This window comes from Melanotaenia boesemani, chromosome 24, assembly GCF_017639745.1.
Source record: "Melanotaenia boesemani isolate fMelBoe1 chromosome 24, fMelBoe1.pri, whole genome shotgun sequence".
NCBI classification, from domain to species: Eukaryota; Metazoa; Chordata; class Actinopteri; order Atheriniformes; family Melanotaeniidae; genus Melanotaenia; species Melanotaenia boesemani.
The window spans coordinates 24,455,792-24,478,084 of record NC_055705.1 but is presented as its reverse complement, the minus strand read 5'-3'; the positions used below and the strand labels follow the sequence as shown (position 1 = coordinate 24,478,084).

Genomic DNA, 22,293 nt, shown 5'->3' with positions numbered 1-22,293 from the left:
AGCTTATTAAGGAAGAACTGAAAAGCAAAAGTAAATTATGCCCAGAGGAAAATCCTTCTGGAATTCGCAATTCCAAAATATTGACGGGTAAAAAAAAATAAATAAATAAAAAAAAAAAACCTGGCTTATCTCCTTTCAATTCTGCATTTCTAATAAGATAAGAGAAATACACTTCAAAATTCTGCACAACATTTACCCCTCTAATACCAGCGTCACCAAAATGATAAACTCTAATTCTGCTTGTACATTTTGCATTACTGAACCAGAAACTATTTTACTCCTGTTTTGTCATTGCCTTCCCTCGAGTACTGTGAATAAAAGTGGTCAATCTATATCAATTTCCCCAAAAGATATTATTTGCAGATACAAATGGAGTAATAAACCCCTGAACCACATTGTTAGCTTCTTAATATTATTTGGAAAATTCCATATGCAGAAGTGTAGACTTTACCCACTAGGGGGCAGTAATGTAAATAACTTGGCGAAATGCTCCGCTAAAACCCCACAGAAGAAGAAGAGGAAGCAGGAAATAGACGAAGAAGAAGGAGACGCGCTGCGCTGAAATTTGGGATAACATGGCGGCGACCATGAAGAACGTGGAGGAGATACGGAGTCATGTTATCTTGGAGGAGTTCGGCGTGAGGAACGTGAGTGTTTTAAGTTCTTCCACCCCGTGTGGGCGCGCGGAGGCTGCCGGGTTCACCAGGTTAACTGGTGAAGATGTTGTTTCCGATGTGTCTGTACAAATGCATGTTTTAAAACGGTCTGGTGAAGTGATGATCTGCAGCCAAGTTGACTGACATATCTGGTCTGTGACACGCAGTCACTGGTGTTTTACAGTCACAGAAAACACGTTGTCTGATGTGTTCGCTCGCGACGTGTTCCCACGTGACTGGGTACCGTCTTAAAGTGAGTTGATGTGAGAACGTGCTGCTGAATGTGGGCTGTTTGCTCCTCACAGAAGGTATTTTTCCTGGATGAAACTGTGTTTTCCATCCATCCATGAACACAACATCGCTGCAGACCAATCCACGTTCCAGTTTTAGGTCTTAGGACAGGAAGCTGCTGGTTGTGTTGGAGGGTTGGAGCGCTCCAGTTTCTATGCTGCATCCAGGAAGAGCTGTTCCAGCCTCCTAAAAAACATCTTCAGACTCGGTGGTTAAATGCCGGACATCTGTGGACAGCAGACACACCGAGTTCCGTCCTCCAGAAGACTGACTGCTGAGTTAAGTGCAGTCACAGAATCTTCTTCAATAGAATCTGAGTCAGTTGTGTTGTATCCATCCATACGTCCATTCATCCATCCATCCATCCCTACGTCCATCCATCCATCCATCCCTACGTCCATCCATCCCTACGTCCATCCCTACGTCCATCCATCCATCCATCCCTACATCCATTCATCTATCCAGCCATCCATCCATCCATCCATCCCTACGTCCATCCATCCATCCATACGTCCATCCATCATCCATCCATCCCTACGTCCATCCATCATCCGTCCATCCCTACATCCACCCATCATCCATCCATCCATCCCTACGTCCATCCATCATCCATCCATCCATCCCTACGTCCATCCATCATCCATCCATCCATTCATCCCTACGTCCATCCATCATCCGTCCATCCCTACATCCACCCATCATCCATCCATCTATCCCTACGTCCATCCATCATCCATCCATCCATCCATCCCTACGTCCATCCATCATCCATCCATCCATCCATCCCTACGTCCATCCATCCATCCATCTATCCATCCATCCCTACGTCCATCCATACGTCCATTCATCCATCCCTACGTCCATCCATCCATAAGTCCATTCATCCATCCCTACGTCCATCCATCCATAAGTCCATCCATCCATCCCTACGTCCATCCATCCATACGTCAATCCATCCATCCCTACGTCCATCCATCCATCCATCATCCATCCATCCCTACGTCCATCCATCCATCCCTACGTCCATCCATCCATCATACGTCAATCCATCTGTCCCTACATTAATCCATCCATACGTCAATCCATCTATCCATACGTCAATCCATCCATCCCTACGTCCATCCATCCATCCCTACGTCCATCCATCCATCCCTACGTCCATTCATCTATCCATCCCTACGTCCATTCATCTATCCAGCCATCCATCCGTACGTCCATCCATCATCCATCCATCCATCCCAACGTCCATCCATCATCCATCCATCCATCCCAACGTCCATCCCTACGTCCATCCATCCGTCCATCCATCCATCCATCCCTGCGTCCATCCATCCATCCATGCATACGTCCATCCATCATCCATCCATCCCTACGTCCATCCATCCATTCATCCCTACGTCCATCCATCATCCATCCATCCATCCCTACGTCCATCCATCCATCCATCCCTACGTCCATCCATACGTCCATCCATCCATCCCTACGTCCATCCATCCATCCATCCCTACGTCCATCATCCATCCATCCCTACGTCCATCCATCCATCCATCCCTACGTTCATCCATCCATCCCTACGTCAATCCATCCATCCATCCATCCCTACGTCCATCCATCCCTACGTCCATCCATCCATCCATCCCTACATCCATCCATCCATCCCTACATCCATTCATCTATCCAGCCATCCATCAATCCAGCCATCCCTACGTCCATCCATCATCCATCCATCCCTACGTCCATCCATCCATCCATACGTCCATCCCTACTTCCATCCATCCATCCCTACATCCATCCATCCATCGATCCATACGTCCATCCATCATCCATCCATCCCTACGTCCATCCATCCATTCATCCATACGTCCATCCATCTATCCCTACGTCAATCCATCCATACGTCCATCCATCCATACGTCAATCCATCCATCCCTACGTCCATCCATCATCCATCCATCCCTACGTCCATCCATCCCTACGTCCATCCATCCATCCATCCATACGTCAATCAATCTATCCCTACGTCAATCAATCTATCCCTACGTCAATCCATCTATCCCTACGTCAATCCATCCATACGTTAATCCATCCATCCCTACGTCCATCCATCCGTCCATACGTCCATCCATACGTCAATCCATCCATCCCTACGTCCATCCATCCATCCCTACGTCCATCCCTACGTCCATCCATCCCTACGTCCATCCATCCATCCATCCATCCATCCCTACGTCCATTCATCTATCCATCCCTACGTCCATTCATCTATCCAGCCATCCATCCGTACGTCCATCCATCATCCATCCATCCATCCCAACGTCCATCCATCATCCATCCATCCATCCCAACGTCCATCCCTACGTCCATCCATCCGTCCATCCATCCATCCATCCCTGCGTCCATCCATCCATCCATGCATACGTCCATCCATCATCCATCCATCCCTACGTCCATCCATTCATCCCTACGTCCATCCATCATCCATCCCTACGTCCATCAATCCATCCCTACGTCCATCCATCCATCCCTACGTCCATCATCCATCCATCCCTACGTCCATCCATCCATCCATCCCTACGTCCATCCATCCATCCCTACGTCCATCCATCCATCCATCCCTACATCCATTCATCTATCCAGCCATCCATCAATCCAGCCATCCCTACGTCCATCCATCCCTACGTCCATCCATCATCCATCCATCCCTACGTCCATCCATCCATCCATACGTCCATCCCTACTTCCATCCATCCATCCCTACATCCATCCATCCATCCATCCCTACGTCCATCCATCCATTCATCCATACGTCCATCCATCTATCCCTACGTCAATCCATCCATACGTCAATCCATCCATCCCTACGTCCATCCATCATCCATCTATCCCTACGTCCATCCATCCCTACGTCCATCCATCCATCCATCCATACGTCAATCCATCTATCCCTACGTCCATCCATCTATCCCTACGTCAATCCATCTATCCCTACGTCAATCCATCCATACGTTAATCCATCCATCCCTACGTCCATCCATCCATCCATACGTCCATCCATACGTCAATCCATCCATCCCTACGTCCATCCATCCATCCCTACGTCCATCCATCATCCATCCATCCATCCCTACGTCCATCCATCATCCATCCATCCATCCCTACGTCCATCCCTATGTCCATCCATCCATCCATCCCTACGTCCATCCATCCATCCCTACGTTCATTTATCCATCCATCCATCCCTAAGTCCGTCCATCCATCATCCATCCATCCATCCCTACGTCCATCCATACGTCCATCCATCCATCCCTACGTCCATCCATCCATCCATCCCTACGTCCATCATCCATCCATCCCTACGTCCATCCATCCATCCATCCCTACGTCCATCCATCCATCCATCCATCCCTACGTCCTTCCATCCCTACGTCCATCCATCCCTACGTCCATCCATCCATCCATCCCTACATCCATTCATCTATCCAGCCATCCATCAATCCATCCATCCCTACGTCCATCCATCCCTACGTCCATCCATCCATCCATCCCTACATCCATTCATCTATCCAGCCATCCATCAATCCAGCCATCCCTACGTCCATCCATCCCTACGTCCATCCATCATCCATCCATCCCTACGTCCATCCATCCATCCATATGTCCATCCCTACTTCCATCCATCCATCCCTACATCCATCCATCCATCCATACGTCCATCCATCATCCATCCATCCCTACGTCCATCCATCCATTCATCCATACGTCCATCCATCTATCCCTACGTCAATCCATCCATACGTCCATCCATCCATACGTCAATCCATCCATCCCTACGTCCATCCATCATCCATCCATCCCTATGTCCATCCATCCCTACGTCCATCCATCCATCCATCCATACATCAATCCATCTATCCCTATGTCAATCAATCTATCCCTACGTCAATCCATCTATCCCTACGTCAATCCATCTATACGTCCATCCATACGTTAATCCATCCATCCCTACGTCCATCCATCCATCCATACGTCCATCCATCCATCCATACGTCCATCCATACGTCAATCCATCCATCCCTACGTCCATCCATCCATCCCTACGTCCATCCATCCATCCATCCCTACGTCCATCCATCCATCCCTACGTCCATCCATCATCCATCCATCCCTACGTCCATCCCTATGTCCATCCATCCATCCATCCCTACGTCCATCCATCCATCATCCATCCATCCATCCCTACGTCCATCCATCCATCCCTACATCCATCTATCCATCCATCCCTACGTCCATCCATCCATCCATCCCTACGTCCATCCATCCCTACGTCCATCCATCCATCCCTACGTCCATCCATCCATCCATCTCTACGTCCATCCATCCATCCCTACGTCCATCCATCCATCCCTACGTCCATCCATCCATCCATCCCTACGTCCATCCATCATCCATCCATCCATCCCTACGTCCATCCATCCATCCCTACGTCCATCCATCCATCCCTACGTCCATCCATCATCCATCCATCCCTACGTCCATCCCTATGTCCATCCATCCATCCATCCCTACGTCCATCCATCCATCATCCATCCATCCATCCCTACGTCCATCCATCCATCCCTACATCCATCTATCCATCCATCCCTACGTCCATCCATCCATCCATCCCTACGTCCATCCATCCCTACGTCCATCCATCCATCCCTACGTCCATCCATCCATCCATCTCTACGTCCATCCATCCATCCCTACGTCCATCCATCCATTCATCCCTATGTCCATCCATCATCCATCCATCCATCCCTACGTCCATCCATCCATCCCTACGTCCATCCATCTATCCATCCATCCATCCCTACGTCCATCCATCCATACGTCAATCCATCCATCCCTACATCCATTTATCCATCCATCCATCCTTCCCTACATCCGTCCATCCATCCCTACGTCCATCTATCATCTATCCATCCATCCCTACGTCCATCTATCATCTATCCATCCATCCCTACGTCCATCCATCCATCCATCCCTACGTCCATCCATCCATCCATCCCTACGTCCATCCATCATCCATCCATCCATCCCTACGTCCATCCATCCATCCATCCATCCCTACGTCCATCCATCCATACGTCAATCCATCCATCCCTACATCCATTTATCCATCCTTCCCTACGTCCGTCCATCCATCCCTACGTCCATCCATCATCTATCCATCCATCCCTACGTCCATCCATCCATCCATACCTACGTCCATCCATCCATCCATCCCTACGTCCATCCATCCATCCTTACATCCATCCATCCATCTCTACGTCTATCCATCCATCCATCTCCACGTCGTCCATCCATCCATCCGTCCCTCCACTACTCGCCTCAGCTGCTTCAACTCTGTAACCTGAAAATTTAGAGCAGCTTTGGAACTTTTCAGGATCGATGGGGACATTTTTAAAATGATTATATTATTGGGAAACAACAGAACAGGTTTAGGTAAAATCAGTTAGTGGTTAAGGACGGTCTTCTCCAATCCTCTTCATATTCCTGAAAGCATGTCCATCTGATCTGCAGGGTCAGGACCTGCACACAGACCCAGATACCCTCTTTTACCCACATGCAGTCAGCATGATCGGGTTTATACCTCATCTGTCTCATATACCTGCTAATGGATAGCAAAGGGATGTGGCCGCATTAACGTCCGTTACCGCCGTTATCCTGAGAGCTTGCAGCGCATCACTGACCGCCTGCAGGATGAAACAGAAGCAGATTTTTTAATTAAAAAAAGCCCCTCCGCTGTTGGCTGGAGCACAAACTCGTACGTGTCCTGTTGATGGCCCCATCTCAGTTTTGGAAGTCTTCTTGAATCCACGTGCTTCAGTCAGATAGGCTACATGGTCATCGCTCAGAGCAGTCCATGTTGCCTGGCAACTAGGGTCTCATCCCAGAGGCCAGGAAACCGGTGTGATGGGCTTGGTGTGCGTGTTGCGATGCTTTAGTACGGATTCATGAGTGCTAGCAGCTCGTCAAATGCTCTGACAAAGTATTCTCTATCTTCATCTACATCGATTATGTAGCCGAACATACCGCCTCCGAAAGCAATTTTCTCTCTGTAAAACATCTTATCCCTGTTACTAGAGAGAAACTTCCACAGGGCTTAAAGTATTCCGGCACTGTGCCGCATCTCCGGCTTTTCACTATGATTCAGAAAAAAAACACACACAACAAAAGCTGTTAATTATGGGTATAGTGGTTGAGACTCTGAATTGTAGAAAATGAATTGAACAATGAACAATGTTAAAGTCGGAAATTACACGTATTCATCTTGGAAAATAAGCAGAACTTACTGCTGCATGTTTTCAGTGTTCAGCAAACAGTGACAATATACCACACACACCGGCGAGTTCACCTGTAGCGTGAACGTTATCTCTGAGTGGTCTTGAACGCAGCATCCAAGCCGATGTTTGTTTCACCGAAATCAGATTTTAAAAAGATGGAGAGTAAATTCATGAAGCCAGGGAAAGATGTCCTAATTGTCAACAGCCTTAGAACCAAACGGCGCTGGGCATGGATAGAGAAAGGGGTGGAGACGGCAAGCTTTTTGGGAGCTGGTGCCAGAAACTAAGAGCCAGATAGGCCTACTTGTTTCTGTGTTGTGCTCGAAGAAGCTGGTGTAGCGACTAGTGGCAAAAACGTTCTATGACGCCACAAAGGAGACCCCGGCCCCAGGCCACGCTCCAACATTCAAGCCGTTTGCCAGGTGTTTGCCTAAAGTGAATGTCTGGCAAAAATTGATGAAACGGCCGCGGGAGCGTCGTTTCGCTCAGCTTCTCTCTGTGTCTGCGGCTCCTCCTCTCGTGTTAAACCGATATAGTAAGAGAAAGCAAGTGACAATATGTCTAAATTAACAAAGAAAGTGCTTTAACAGATTTCAGGTGTTGTAGTAGAGTTACATCTAAAACATGCAGGGCAGGGCCCCGAGGACCTGGGTTGGGAAACGCTGCCTTAAAGGGTTCTGGAGTGGATGCCATTCATCTGTAAAATATGTCTCACCTGAACAAACTGGAGCCATTTCAAGCAACATTTTTTGTTTTACTGACAATTACAGGGCTCATGATCAGCTACTGATATGTTAAAACGATTATTCTGAGACCAAATTCCACTTTAGAATAAAATGGACGTTTATTTGTCATTGTAACATGTAACATATACAACGAAATTAAACGTGCCCAAGAGTCAAAGCGCAGTGCAGCAACATACAGTTAACATTCAACCATAAAATTTTTAAAGAATAAAAGATTTGAATAAAAAAGAAACTAAAGTAAAAACCTAACTAATCTTCCATGCAGTCAACCTTATCCTCATTATCTTGTACATCTTGCATGTAAACTGCGGTAATATTTATTGCAGAGTGTAAACAGACTGCAAAAGAAGGTTGTTTATGGTGGTTACAGCCACAGGATAAAAGCTGTTTTTAATCTGTTTGTTCTGGCTCTGATTGACCTCCGTCCTGATGGTAACAGCTCAAACGAAGTGTCCAGGATGTGATGTGTCCTTTAGAATGAGTTGTACTTTCCTGAGGCAACAGAGGGCATCCAGTGATCTTCTGGGCCGTGTTTATGACCCTCTGAAGCGCTGTCCTTTGAGCCACAGTGCAGCTGGGGAACCAAACACCTATACAGTATGTTAAAATGCTTTCTGTGGTGCACCGGTAGAATGACAACAGCAGTCTCTGGTTGACATTGTTCTTCCTCAGTACCCTGAGGAAGTAGAGTCTCTGCTGAGCCTTCTTCCGCAGCTCAAAAGTGTTTGTGCCCTAGGTGAGGTCCTCCTTAATGTGGACCCCCAGGAACCGGAAGTCCTCCACCTAGGGCTGGGCGATTAATCGATAAAATCGATAAATCGAATTTTCCATATCTGGAGATTTATTTTTTTGAAAATCGGAATTTTTTTTCATAGTTAGCAGCAGACAAAGCCCTCCCTCCACACCAGAACGGTGTTTGTCTGACAGATTTTCAGTAAAGTGACCCTTCACTCACGCCTGGGATTTAGCTGTGCGTATAACTGCAGTGAGAAATGCTGCTCTCTATGAGATGCAGAAATCAACTTAACCCACAAACACTAGTTAAGAGACAACCTTCATCAGGGGAATTATTTCTGCAGTGGATCCTGTATGATAAGGATCCAGATGGAAAGAGATGCATTGTGTCGCATATTTCAATGTAAGATATGAAGTCGTTTATATGGTGGAAGACCTATGACATTATATGCTTTATTTTTGCTAGCATTCATCTATATAAACAAATGAATTTTTTAAATAAGTTTATTTATGTTTTGTAAAAGAAAAGGAAAAAAAATCAATTAAAATCGGAAATCGGATTTGGTTATAAAAAATCGGAGATTTTATTTTTAGGCCATATCGCCCAGCCCTACCTTTACTAAATTAAATGATTGCTAAATGAATAATTAATGTCCTTATAACATTATTAACTTTACTTTCTAAAATTCAACATTTAACATTTAAACTGTAGGTCACCTTAAGTCCTGCCAAGCACAAATCAAAAAGGTGTTTGCCTGCAGTGTGAATGCATCAGATCCTCTGCAGCTCCCCTCCCCTGAACAAAGTTCAAGCTCGGGATTTTTTTTACTTTAAGCCCTAACCCATCTTCACCACAAGATCTCTGCTTACAAAGGCCCCGAAGTCACAATGCCACCGAAACTATTTCAGTCCTAGAGCTGTGTACTGCCCCTAGTGGTGACTTCCAGTATCAGCAAGTATAGACACAGATATTGCAGAACGTCAACGTTGGCTTTCACAGCGATGCTACCCAGCCGCAACTGGGAAGAGTTCACAGGAAGTAAACATAATGCTGTTTTCTTTCAGGTTCATACCACGGATTTCCCTGGAAATTACCCTGGTTATGATGACACGTGGAACATGCAGGAGTTTCAGAAGGTGAGATGTTGATGCTTCAATGTGTCTGTAAACTGCAATTTTAACCAACCACTGACTCCACCCACAGCAGTGTTCAAGGTTCTGGATCTTAAAGCATAAAATAAAATAGTGTAAACAAAAGCTACATTAATCAATAAATCTGCCGAGAGAATCTAGAAAACTCATCTTTCTGTCGGATTTCCAGCTGGATGATGTGTTTACAGACACGTGCACTCTGTCCTCTGAGCAGCTACAACATGTTGTCATGGAAACCAGATAAATAGCATCAGATTGTTTCCTGTTTGATAAAAGGACAAAGTGGAAGCCTGTCCCAGGTGAAACGCGACTTTAAATCACCACGTCAGATTTATTTAAAGTATGTACGTGCGTGGTGACATCACTTCCTGTTGTTAAACGTGGCGCCGACCGTTAGCATTATCTGCTAATTTTAGCGGTAATACACTGCTTTACAGGTGGATGTAATCCACACGGGTGAATGAAAACATCTGAATGTGACATCATGTCAGCAAAAGAACCTGATTGGACGGAGGCGACGGGGGTGCATGTTATGTAGAAATGTAACAGGAATATTTACAGGCTGGATGAAGTTCATCCTGGTGCACGGATGGAGGTTTGAGTGTGTGTGTGTGAGTGCTGTAGGAGGTGTAGTGATGAACTACAGGGGGCTGCACAACCACAAATCCACGCACCCACATATGGGTATGTAGACGTCAAAAGGCCAAAATTCAAATCAGATTTATATTTAACAGAAAACTTAAAGCCACCAGTTCAGTGCTTTTCCCTCCTCCACTCGTCAAAGGTTCAGAACAGCAGGATTCCTGATGAGCTAAACATCACTTTCATTTTATATTTATTTTTTTCTATTCCAGATCACTATCATACATTTAACAGAAAATCAGAAAGTTGACTCAACTTAAAAAGATACCGTCCAACTTTATCACTGTTTTCAGCCCACCTGTACAGCCATATTTGCTTCAGCAGAACCCAGATGTGGACAGTATGTGTGGACAGGGACAGATGTGGACAGGATGTGTGGACAGGGACAGATGTTATGTTGATGCGTGTCTTTAGTTTGTTATGTTGATGCGTGTCTATGTTGATGCATGTCTATGTTGATGCATGTCTTTAGTGTGTTGTTATGTTGATGTGTCTTTAGTGTGTTATGTTGATACGTGTCTATGTTGATGCGTGTCTTTAGTGTGTTATGTTGATGCGTGTCTTTAGTGTGTTATGTTGATGCGTGTCTTTAGTGTGTTATGTTGATGCGTGTCTATGTTGATGCGTGTCTTTAGTGTGTTATGTTGATGCGTGTCTTTAGTGTTATGTTGATGCGTGTCTTTAGTGTGTTATGTTGATGCGTGTCTTTAGTGTGTTATGTTGATGTGTCTTTAGTGTCTTATGTTGATACGTCTCTATGTTGATGCGTGTCTTTAGTGTGTTATGTTGATGCGTGTCTTTAGTGTGTTATGTTGATGCGTGTCTTTAGTATGTTGTTATGTTGATGCGTGTCTTGAGTGTGTTGATGTGTGTCTTTAGTATGTTGTTGTGGTGATGCGCGTCTTTAGTATGTTATGTTGATGCGGGTCTTTAGTATGTTATGTTGATGCGTGTCTATGTTGATGCGGGTCTTTAGTATGTTATGTTGATGCGTGTCTATGTTGATGCGTGTCTTTAGTGTGTTATGTTGATGTGTGTCTTTAGTGTGTTGTGATGTTGATGCGTGTCTTTAGTGTTGTTATGTTGATGCGTGTCTTTAGTGTGTTATGTTGATGCGTGTCTTTAGTGTGTTGTGATGTTGATGCGTGTCTTTAGTGTTGTTATGTTGATGCGTGTCTTTAGTGTGTTATGCTGATGCGTGTCTTTAATGTGTTATGTTGATGCGTGTCTTTAGTATGTTGTTATGTTGATTCGTGTCTATGTTGATGCGTGTCTTTTGTATGTTGTTATGTTGATGCGTGTCTTTAGTATGTTATGTTTATGCGCGTCTTTAGTATGTTATGTTGATGCGTGTCTATGTTGATGCGTGTCTTTAGTGTTGTTATGTTGATGCATGTCTTTAGTGTGTTATGTTGATGCGTGTCTTTAGTGTGTTATGTTGATGCGTGTCTTTAGTGTGTTATGTTGATGCGTGGCTTTAGTGTGTTATGTTGATGTGGCTTTAGTGTGTTATGTTGATGCCTGTCTATGTTGATGCGTGTCTTTAGTGTGTTATGTTAATGCGTGTCTTTAGTGTGTTATGTTGATGCGTGTCTTTAGTGTGTTATGTTGATGCGTGTCTATATTGATGCGTGTCTTTAGTGTTATGTTGATGCATGTCTTTAGTGTGTTATGTTGATGCTTGTCTTTAGTGTGTTATGTTGATGCGTGTCTTTAGTGTGTTATGTTGATGCGTGTCTATGTTGATGCGTGTCTTTAGTGTGTTGTTATGTCGATGCGTGTCTTTAGTGTGTTATGTTGATGTGTCTTTTGTGTGTTATGTTGATGCGTGTCTATGTTGATGCGTGTCTTTAGTGTGTTATGTTGATGCGTGTCTTTAGTGTGTTATGTTGATGCGTGTCTTTAGTGTGTTGTGATGTTGATGCGTGTCTTTAGTGTTGTTATGTTGATGCGTGTCTTTAGTGTGTTCATATGTTGATGCGTGTCTTTAGTGTGTTATGTTGATGCGTGTCTTTAGTGTGTTATGTTGATGCGTGTCTATGTTGATGCGTGTCTTTAGTGTGTTGTTACGTTGATGCGTGTTTTTAGTGTGTTATGTTGATGCGTGTCTTTAGTGTGTTATGTTGATGCGTGTCTTTAGTGTGTTGTGATGTTGATGCGTGTCTTTAGTGTTCTTATGTTGATGCGTGTCTTTAGTGTGTTATGTTGATGCGTGTCTATGTTGATGCGTGTCTTTAGTGTGTTGTTATGTTGATGCGTGTCTTTAGTGTTGTTATGTTGATGCGTGTCTTTAGTGTGTTCTTATGTTGATGCGTGTCTTTAGTGTGTTATGTTGATGCGTGTCTTTAGTGTGTTATGTTGATGCGTGTCTTTAGTGTGTTATGTTGATGCGTGTCTATGTTGATGCGTGTCTTTAGTGTGTTGTTATGTTGATGCGTGTCTTTAGTGTGTTGTTATGTTGATGCGTGTCTTTAGTGTGTTATGTTGATGCGTGTCTTTAGTGTGTTATGTTGATGCGTGTCTATGTTGATGCGTGTCTTTAGTGTGTTACGTTGATGCTGTCTTTAGTGTGTTATGTTGATGCGTGTCTTTAGTGTGTTATGTTGATGCGTGTCTTTAGTGTGTTGTGATGTTGATGCGTGTCTTTAGTGTTCTTATGTTGATGCGTGTCTTTAGTGTGTTGTAATGTTGATGCGTGTCTTTAGTGTTGTTATGTTGGGGCGGCTGTAGCTCAGGAGGAAGAGCAGTCGTCTTTCAACCGGAAGGTAGGCGGATCGATTCCAGGCTTCCACTGACTACATGCCGAAGTGTCCTTGGGCAAGACACTTAACCCCACGTTGCCTCCCGATGTGCCTATCGGGGTGTGAATGTGTGTGTGAATGGGTGAATGTGATAAGTAGTGTAAAGCGCTTTGAGTGGTCAAAGTGACTGGAAAAGCGCTATATAAGTACAAGTCCATTTACCATCCATTTACCATGTTGATGCGTGTCTTTAGTGTGTTATGTTGATGCGTGTCTTTAGTGTGTTATGTTGATGCGTGTCTTTAGCGTGTTATGTTGATGCGTGTCTGTTGATGTGTGTCTTTAGTATGTTGTTATGTTGATGCGTGTCTATGTTGATGCGTGTCGTTAGTATGTTGTTATGTTGATGCGTGTCTTTAGTATGTTATGTTGATGCGCGTCTTTAGTATGTTATGTTGATGCGTGTCTATGTTGATGCGTGTCTTTAGTGTTGTTATGTTGATGCGTGTCTTTAGTGTGTTATGTTGATGCGTGTCTTTAGTATGTTATGTTGATGCGCGTCTTTAGTATGTTATGTTGATGCGTGTCTATGTTGATGCGTGTCTTTAGTGTTGTTATGTTGATGCGTGTCTTTAGTGTGTTATGTTGATGCGTGTCTTGAGTATGTTATGTTGATGCATGTCTTTATTATGTTATGTTGATGCGTGTCTTGAGTATGTTATGTTGTTGCGTGTCTTTAGTATGTTATGATGATGCGTATCTATGGTGATGCATGTCTTTATTATGTTATGTTGATGCGTGTCTTGAGTATGTTATGTTGTTGCGTGTCTTTAGTATGTTATGATGATGCGTATCTATGGTGATGCATGTCTTTAGTATGTTGTTATGGTGATGCGCATCTTTAGTATGTTATGTTGATGCGGGTCTTTAGTATGTTATGATGATGCGTGTCTATGTTGATGCGTGTTTTTAGTATGTTATGTTGATGCGTGTCTTTGGTATGCTATGTTGATGTGTGTCTTTACTATGTTGATGTTATTGTGTGTCTTTATTGTGTTATTTTGATGTGTCTTTGTATGTTGTTATGGTGATGTGTGTCTTTATTGTGTTGTTATGGTGATGTGTGTCTTTATTATGTTGTTATGTTGATGCATGTCTTTAGTATGCTATTTTGATGTGTGTCTTTACTATGTTATGTTGATGTGTGTCTTTAGTGTGTTTTGTTGATGTGTCTTTGTATGTTGTTATGGTGATGTGTGTCTTTAGTGTGTTATTATGTTGATGCGTGTCTATGTTGATACGTGTCTTTAGTATGTTATGTTTATGCGTGTCTTTAGTATGTTATGTTGATGCGTGCCTTTAGTATGTTATGTTTATGCGTGTCTATGTTTATGCGTGTCTTTAGTATGTTGTTATGTTGATGCGTGACTTTAGTATGTTGTTATGGTGATGCGTGTCATTAGTATGCTATGTTGATGCGTGTCTTTAGTGTGTTATGTTGATGCGTGTCTTTAGTGTGTTATGTTGATGCATGTCTTTAGTGTGTTATGTTGATGAGTGTCTTTAGTATGTTGTTATGTTGATGCGTGTCTTTAGTATGTTGTTATGTTGATGCGTGTCTCCGTTGATGCATGTCTTTAGTATGTTGTTATGTTGATCCGGGTCTTTAGTATGTTATGTTTATGCGTGTCTATGTTGATGCGTGTCTTTAGTGTTGTTATGTTGATGCGTGTCTTTAGTGTTGTTATGTTGATGCGTGTCTTTAATGTGTTATGTTGATGCATGTCTTTAGTATGTTATGTTGATGCGTGTCTCTTTTGATGCGTGTCTTTAGTATGTTATGTTAATGCATGTCTTTATTATGTTATGTTGATGCGTGTCTTGAGTATGTTATGTTGTTGCGTGTCTTTAGTATGTTATGATGATGTGTGTCTATGGTGATGCGTGTCTTTAGTATGTTATGTTGATGCGTGTCTTAAGTATGCTATGTTGATGTGTGTCTTTACTATGTTGATGTTGATGTGTGTCTTTAGTGTGTTATGTTGATGTGTCTTTGTATGTTGTTATGGTGATGTGTGTTTTTATTTTGTTGTTATGGTGATGCGTGTCTTTAGTATGCTATTTTGATGTGTGTCTTTACTATGTTATGTTGATGTGTGTCTTTAGTGTGTTATGTTGATGTGTCTTTGTATGTTGTTATGGTCATGTGTGTCTTTAGTATGTTATGTTGATGCGTGTCTTTAGTATGTTATGTTTATGCGTGTCTATGTTGATACGTGTCTTTAGTATGTTATGTTGATGCGTGTCTTTAGTATGTTATGTTGATGCGTGTCTTTAGTATGTTATGTTGATGCGTGTCTTTAGTATGTTATGTTGATGCGTGTCTTTAGTATGTTATGTTTATGCGTGTCTGTTTATGCGTGTCTTTAGTGTGTTGTTATGTTTATTCATGTCTTCAGTATGTTGTTATGTTGATGCGTGACTTTAGTATGTTGTTATGGTGATGCGTGTCATTAGTATGCTATGTTGATGCGTGTCTTTAGTATGTTATGTTTATGCGTGTCTATGTTTATGCGTGTCTTTAGTGTGTTGTTATGTTTTTGCATGTCTTTAGTGTGTTATGTTGATGCGTGACTTTAGTATGTTGTTATGGTGATGCGTGTCTTTAGTATGTTATGTAGATGCGTCTCTTTAGTGTGTTATGTTGATGCGTGTCTTTAGTATGTTGTTATGTTGATGCGTGTCTTTAGTATGTTATGTTGATGCGTGTCTTTAGTATGTTATGTTGATGCGTGTCTTTAGTATGTTATGTTGATGCGTGTCTATGTTGATGCGTGTCTTTAGTGTGTTGTTATGTTGATGCGTGTCTTTAGTATGTTATGTTGATGCGTGTTTTTAGTATGTTATGTCGATGCGGTCTTTATTATGTTGTTATGTCGATGCGGTCTTTAGTATGTTGTTATGGTGATGCGCGTCTTTAGTATGTTGTTATGGTGATGCGTGTCTTTACTATGATGTTATGCTGATTTTTACCGAGTACACGACCCCAGAAGCAGCATGTACACATTGTACTTCAGGCTTTTGTCTTCTTGGCTGTTGATTTTGATTTGTTGATGTTGTTCATGTTTCCTCCTGATACAGTTTTTAAAAATTATATCTTTTTAAGTTTTTATTATACAAAGCTTATTCTGATTAGTTTGAATTTTGCACCAGAAAAATCATTTAAAAAAAAACAAACAAAAAACTAAAACACTAACACTAATAAAAACTAAACTAAAACCAAACATTTTTAAAAGATGAAAACTAATTTGCTTTAAAAACTAAAACTAACTGAATTTGATTGTCCAGCTTGTCCTGGTTTTTAATCTGGAGGTCAGCGGTGTGACACCATCCCTCTGATTGGTGGAGGATCTTTCTGCCTCACTCAGCTTTTAAATCAAAGGTCAAACTAATAAAAACTTGTTTGTTTCCAGAGTTTCCGGATCGATGTGGTGAATCTGAATGAGAACAGTATGGAGTTTGACATGGTGGGAATCGATGCCGCCATTGCTAACGCCTTCAGGAGGATCTTGCTAGCAGAGGTAACTTCCTGTTCAGTGTAAAACACGTCATAATGATCTGCAGTTCCAACAAATACCTGTCCGGTAATCTGACGGGTAGATGTTTGACTCCACTGGTCAGCTGACTAGCTGGTTTCTGAAGATGTCTGGTGGTCTGGTGGTCTGATGGTCTGGTGGTCTGGTGTTGTGTGAACCCAGCCTGTCATCCAGCCAGCATTGGTCTGGCTTGACTTTCTTTTTTTTAAAGGGGCTCTATTTTGCTAATTTCAGGCTAATTTATTTTAGTGTGCAGGTCTACAAGAGCAGAAATCAGTCCAGCATTTTCCACCAAGCCCCTCATTTATATGGATACTCTCCGTAGGACCAGCCTCTACCACAAACCAGCAGAATGAGACTCCTGCACCCTGATCCTGCCTCCCCCGATGCAGGCTGCTTCTGATTGGTCAAGTAGTTGTCGGGGGCGCAGACTGTTCTCATCATAGAAACGCCGGCAGAACTCGTAAACAAAGCGAATCTGATCTGATGTGTTTACATCGAGTAGAAATCTGATCAGATGGGATAGAAACACCTGATTGAACAGCTTGTTTCGAGTATTCCTACTTTCGAGATGATCAGTAATCTGGAAGAAACCATCAGGATGAGTTGAGACTGATCAGATCCTGGAAAGGTTTAAATTCTCTTTTGGATCGCAGTCGTTCCTGCAGGTGTTTTTCTGCTGCAGCACCTCAGATTGATGGGTCAGCATATTTTAGACTTAATATAAACCAGGTGTGTTGGAGCAGGGTATATCTAAAACCTGCAGGACTGTGCCCCTCCAGGACCAGAGCTGGACACCCGTGATGTAAATGTAGCCAATGCCCCCCCATCTGGATCTGTTGCACCTCCTTTTCCTCCCCATAGAAAAGGTTCTAGATCCACCACTGCAGCACTCCATGGAGGAGTGGATCCTTGCCTGTGTTTTGATGTAAAAAATACTGTTTTTTCCCGGTCCAGGTGCCGACCATGGCGATAGAGAAAGTTTTCATCTACAACAACACGTCCATCGTCCAGGATGAAGTTCTGGCCCACAGATTAGGCCTCATCCCCATCAAAGCTGATCCTCGCCTGTTCGAGTACAAGAACGCGGGTAAAACAGTAAAAAGCAGGAACACCAGTTGTTCTGATGCTTGGAACTTTGAATGGTCTGTTTTGGTCTTTGATGGGGCCTCATAGTTGAGTTGTGTTTGCTGGAAGTGGGACTCGTGCTACCAACGTTACCAACACAGCAGAGTTTATGGTCAGAGTTCAGGACGGATCAGGTGGACTTATCTTGCTTCCCAACTTCTAGGTGAGGAGTCTGCAGAGGAGGAAGCTTCAGAAATCGACACGATTCAGCTCCAGTTGAAGATTAAATGCAGCAGGAACCCCCGGGCCAGCAAAGACTCCTCAGACCCCAAAGAGCTGTATCTGAACCACATGGGTAGGTTTCTGCTGAGACCGGACTCGGTGCTGGTAACAGACCCACCTGTCTTAGACAAGCTGACGTGGTCTTCTCTGCTTTCAGTTTATTCCGGGGACATAAAATGGGTTCCGATCGGGAATCAGGCAGATGTGTTTGCAGATTCTGGTATCGGCCCGGTCCACAGTGACATCCTGATCGCTCAGCTGAGGCCAGGACAGGAGCTGGACATCATCATGCACTGTGTCAAAGGACTTGGTAGGAATCAGCTGGAATGATGAGGACTGAAACTGAAGTCATCAGGTCAGCTTCCTCCCGTTTTCTCATGCTGAAATGTGTTTGCGTCTGCTCAGGTAAGGACCATGCCAAGTTCTCCCCGGTGGCCACGGCCAGTTACCGCCTCCTCCCAGAAATCAGCTTCCTGGAGCCGGTAGAGGGCGAGAAGGCGGTGCGTCTAAAGAGCTGCTTCTCTAAAGGAGTCATAGACCTGGAAGATGTTCATGGTACGAGTTGAGTGGAAGAGTTTCCATCAGATGGTAGCCTTTGCTGACCGCTGCTGACGGTTTTGGCTTGACTTTAGACAGTCCTGGCTGACTTTAGACGGTCCGGGCTGACTTTTGATGGTCCCAGCTGACTTTAGGTGGTCCCGGCTGACGTTTGACGGTCCCAGCTGACTTTAGGTGGTCCCGGCTGACTTAGGTAGTCCCGGCTGATTTTAGGTGGTCCCGACTGACTTTAGGTCGTCACGGCTGACTTTTGATGGTCCCAACTGACTTTTGATGGTCCCGACTGGCTTTTGATGGTCCCAGCTGACTTTAGGTGGTCCTGGCTGACTTTTGATGGTCCTGGCTGACGTTTGACGGTCCCGGCTGACTTTAGGTGGTCCCAGCTGACTTTAGGCAGTCCCGACTGACTTTTGATCATCCCGACTGACTTTTGATGGTCCCAGCTGACTTTAGGTGGTCCCGGCTGACTTTAGGTGGTCCCGGCTGACTTTAGGCGGTCCCGACTGACTTTAGGTGTTCCCGGCTGACTTTTGATGGTCCCGACTGACTTTTGATGGTCCCGGCTGACTTTAGGCGGTCCCGGCTGACTTTAGGCGGTCCCGGCTGACGTTTGGCGGTCCCGGCTGACTTTAGGCGGTCCCGGCTGACGTTTGACGGTCCCGGCTGACGTTTGGCGGTCCCGGCTGAATTAAGGCGGTCCAAGCGTGTTTTAGGTGGTCCCGACTGACTTTAGGTGGTCCCGACTGACTTTAGGCGGTCCCGACTGACTTTTGATGGTCCTGGCTGACTTTTGATGGTCCCTGCTGACTTTTGACAGTCCCGGCTGACGTTTGACGGTCCCGGCTGAATTTAGGCGGTCCAAGCGTGTTTTAGGCGGTCCCGGCTGACGTTTGACGGTCCCGGCTGACTTTAGGCGGTCCCAGCTGACTTTTGATGGTCCTGGCTGACTTTTGATGGTCCCTGCTGACGTTTGACGGTCCCGCCTGACGTTTGACGGTCCCGGCTGACTTTAGGCGGTCCCAGCGGACGTTTGATGGTCCCTGCTGACTTTAGGCGGTCCCAGCTGACTTTAGACGGTCCCGGCTGACTTTAGATGGTCTCAGTTGTGTTCTTGTTATCCATCTCAGGAAAAAAAGTGGCCAAAGTGGTGAACAGTCGCCTGGACACGTGCAGCAGGGAAGTCCTCCGACACCCGGATCTGAAGGACGTGGTGAAGCTTGGACGAGTGCGAGACCATTTTATCTGTAGGTTCCTCCTCAGACCAACTCTGGTTCTACACCAGCAACACCCCTCATGAGACACAGTTTAACATTTAGAAAGACTTCTGGCTAAGAAATGTAGGGGTTGGTAAGACTGTCCTATCAGGAAGCAGCTGAACCATCTGGTATTTCATCCCACTCTTCCAATGTGTTCCAGCTCTTCAACATTCTCCAGGTTCCTGCAAAAGTTCCTTGGTTGTCTGCTTTGAGTCTTTGAAGTCCTTTATCAATCCTGAGATATGGTGAAGGCCTCCTGATGCAGCAAAGCAGCTCTAAAACATTTTTTAGCATTTATATTCTTTATCAAGGTATTCCTGGTTTTCATCAACATGTCTTGGTTTTGCCAGGTTGAAAACGATGATATGCAGCTTTACAGTTGAAGGCTGGATTTGTCCATTTTTATCTGCAGACTGTGACCAGTTTTCTTTTTAGTGTTTTATGGGACTCCCTGTTCAGATATGACCTGGGAGGCTGTTGAGTGTGTTTGGAGTTCTTATGGATCTTTTTTCTCTTCCAGTCTCTGTGGAGTCAACGGGCATCCTGCCTCCGGAAGTCTTGGTGAATGAGGCCATCAAAGTCCTCATGTCCAAGTGTCAGACGTTCCTTAATGAGCTAAACTCTGTTGACATGGAGTGATCACCGAGGTCACATGACCGAAACGACGCCCATCCTTCAAAGAGCTGATTTTCTGATGAGTTTGTTTGGATTTTCTCTTTCTAGTATTTTATATGACTGGAAATGTTTGGATTTCTGAAGCAAAGACTTTCAACATCATGAAACCAGCCTCAGCTTGGGTCCACAGGTCTGTAGCCCAATCCTGAAGGTGAAGATCTCGGGTCACGAAGCACCCAAAACACCAAATTTGTTTTGTACGTTTCTCAGATTGAAAGTAAAACATGAAGCAGAAGTATCCACAGCTAACTTCCAGAGATTCTGGCCATAATGACCAGAATCTGGTTCAGGTCTAAAGAGTCCAAGTGCAGGATCAGCTCATATATTCGGTCATTAGCTCTGTCCCTTCTGGGCTTACGTAGCAGCACCTGCAGCACGTTTGGATTTGCTCATTAAACAGGTTTGATTTGTGGAAATAAAACATTTCTGCTGAAAGACGGCTCTGTTTCTGAAATCCAGTGCGGGCACCAAGCCAGAGTTCAGGGATTTCACCGGGATCCCTTCAGGATCTGAGTTGGATCCAGGACCAGCCAGGTGTGTCTCACAGTCAGCTGTCCCAGGGGGCTGCACCCCCAGACCTCTTTCCCACCCTGAAACCACAACGTGGTACAGTCACCAGACATGCCAACTCAGACTGCAAGATGACTGTCTCGACCTGCCTGTGCAGAAGAGGTGGGTTATCTTGGGGTATTCCAATTTGTCTAGGATCCCGGGACTTTGTGTCCCCGACCTGCAGATTGTGAATTACCCTGGAGTCTACTTCCACCACACACAGGCATCGATGGCTAAATCTAGGTCCAGCCAGGTGGTGGTAGTAAAAGGTTGTGTTGTCATTTAAAACTGTAGGAAACATAAAAGAGACGTCAGTGAAACGGATGCAGGCAGCAGTTTACAGACCAAAGGCACAGCAGTGGGAAAGAAGTGCATATGCGACTGGATGGGCGTCCAGCAGAACCAGCAACTGGACTTTAAAGTCTACCTTAAAAAGTAAAACCAGTTTTCACCCAAAACACATTTACAGGGGTTGATCTTAGCACAGCTGATCAGGTTCAGACGTATTCGTACATGGGACGAGGGTTTTAGAGCAGAGATGGAACAGGAGGATGGAGAGAGAACGTCCTTTAATTACTTGATAAGATGAAAACAAATTTTAAAACCATCATTGGAACCAGGGATTATTTCCACCTGTCAGGTGACTTCATTTACAGACGCAATAGAAATTAGAATATCTGGTGAGGACTTGCAGGTACCAACACGTCGTAAGATTGGCTTCTATTCAGAATAAAGTTCTATTCTACAGCCATTTAGCAGACGCTAAAGTAAGAAAAATTATCTTCAAGATTCCACCGATCTTGGATTTGCAAACCTCCAGTTGCGTACGTCTCATTTTGTGACGGGTGTGGGACCCAAAAAACAAGACTGATTTCACATAAATAGAAAGTCGTCGTCTTTTTGTTTACCGCCGTTGGCACATGGCTGGAAAAATCTCGTCTGGTTCAGATCACAGCAGCAAGAAGAGAGAAAGGAAAACGACATGTTTATTGAGCACCAAGCAGCCCTTTAGGT

General features: G+C 44.5%; 1 protein-coding gene across 1 annotated transcript; it reads left to right on the top strand.

The window, feature by feature from the left end:
• The first annotated feature begins 508 nt into the window (after positions 1-508).
• On the top strand, positions 509-21,162 carry polr1c (RNA polymerase I and III subunit C). Its single transcript, XM_041979055.1, has 9 exons — positions 509-647; positions 9,823-9,894; positions 16,766-16,873; positions 17,846-17,978; positions 18,180-18,311; positions 18,396-18,548; positions 18,644-18,793; positions 19,924-20,040; positions 20,573-21,162. The coding sequence occupies exons 1-9, from the start codon at positions 576-578 to the stop codon at positions 20,689-20,691; spliced, it is 1,056 nt and encodes a 351-aa protein (XP_041834989.1). The 5' UTR covers positions 509-575; the 3' UTR covers positions 20,692-21,162.
• The last annotated feature ends 1,131 nt before the right edge of the window (positions 21,163-22,293 follow it).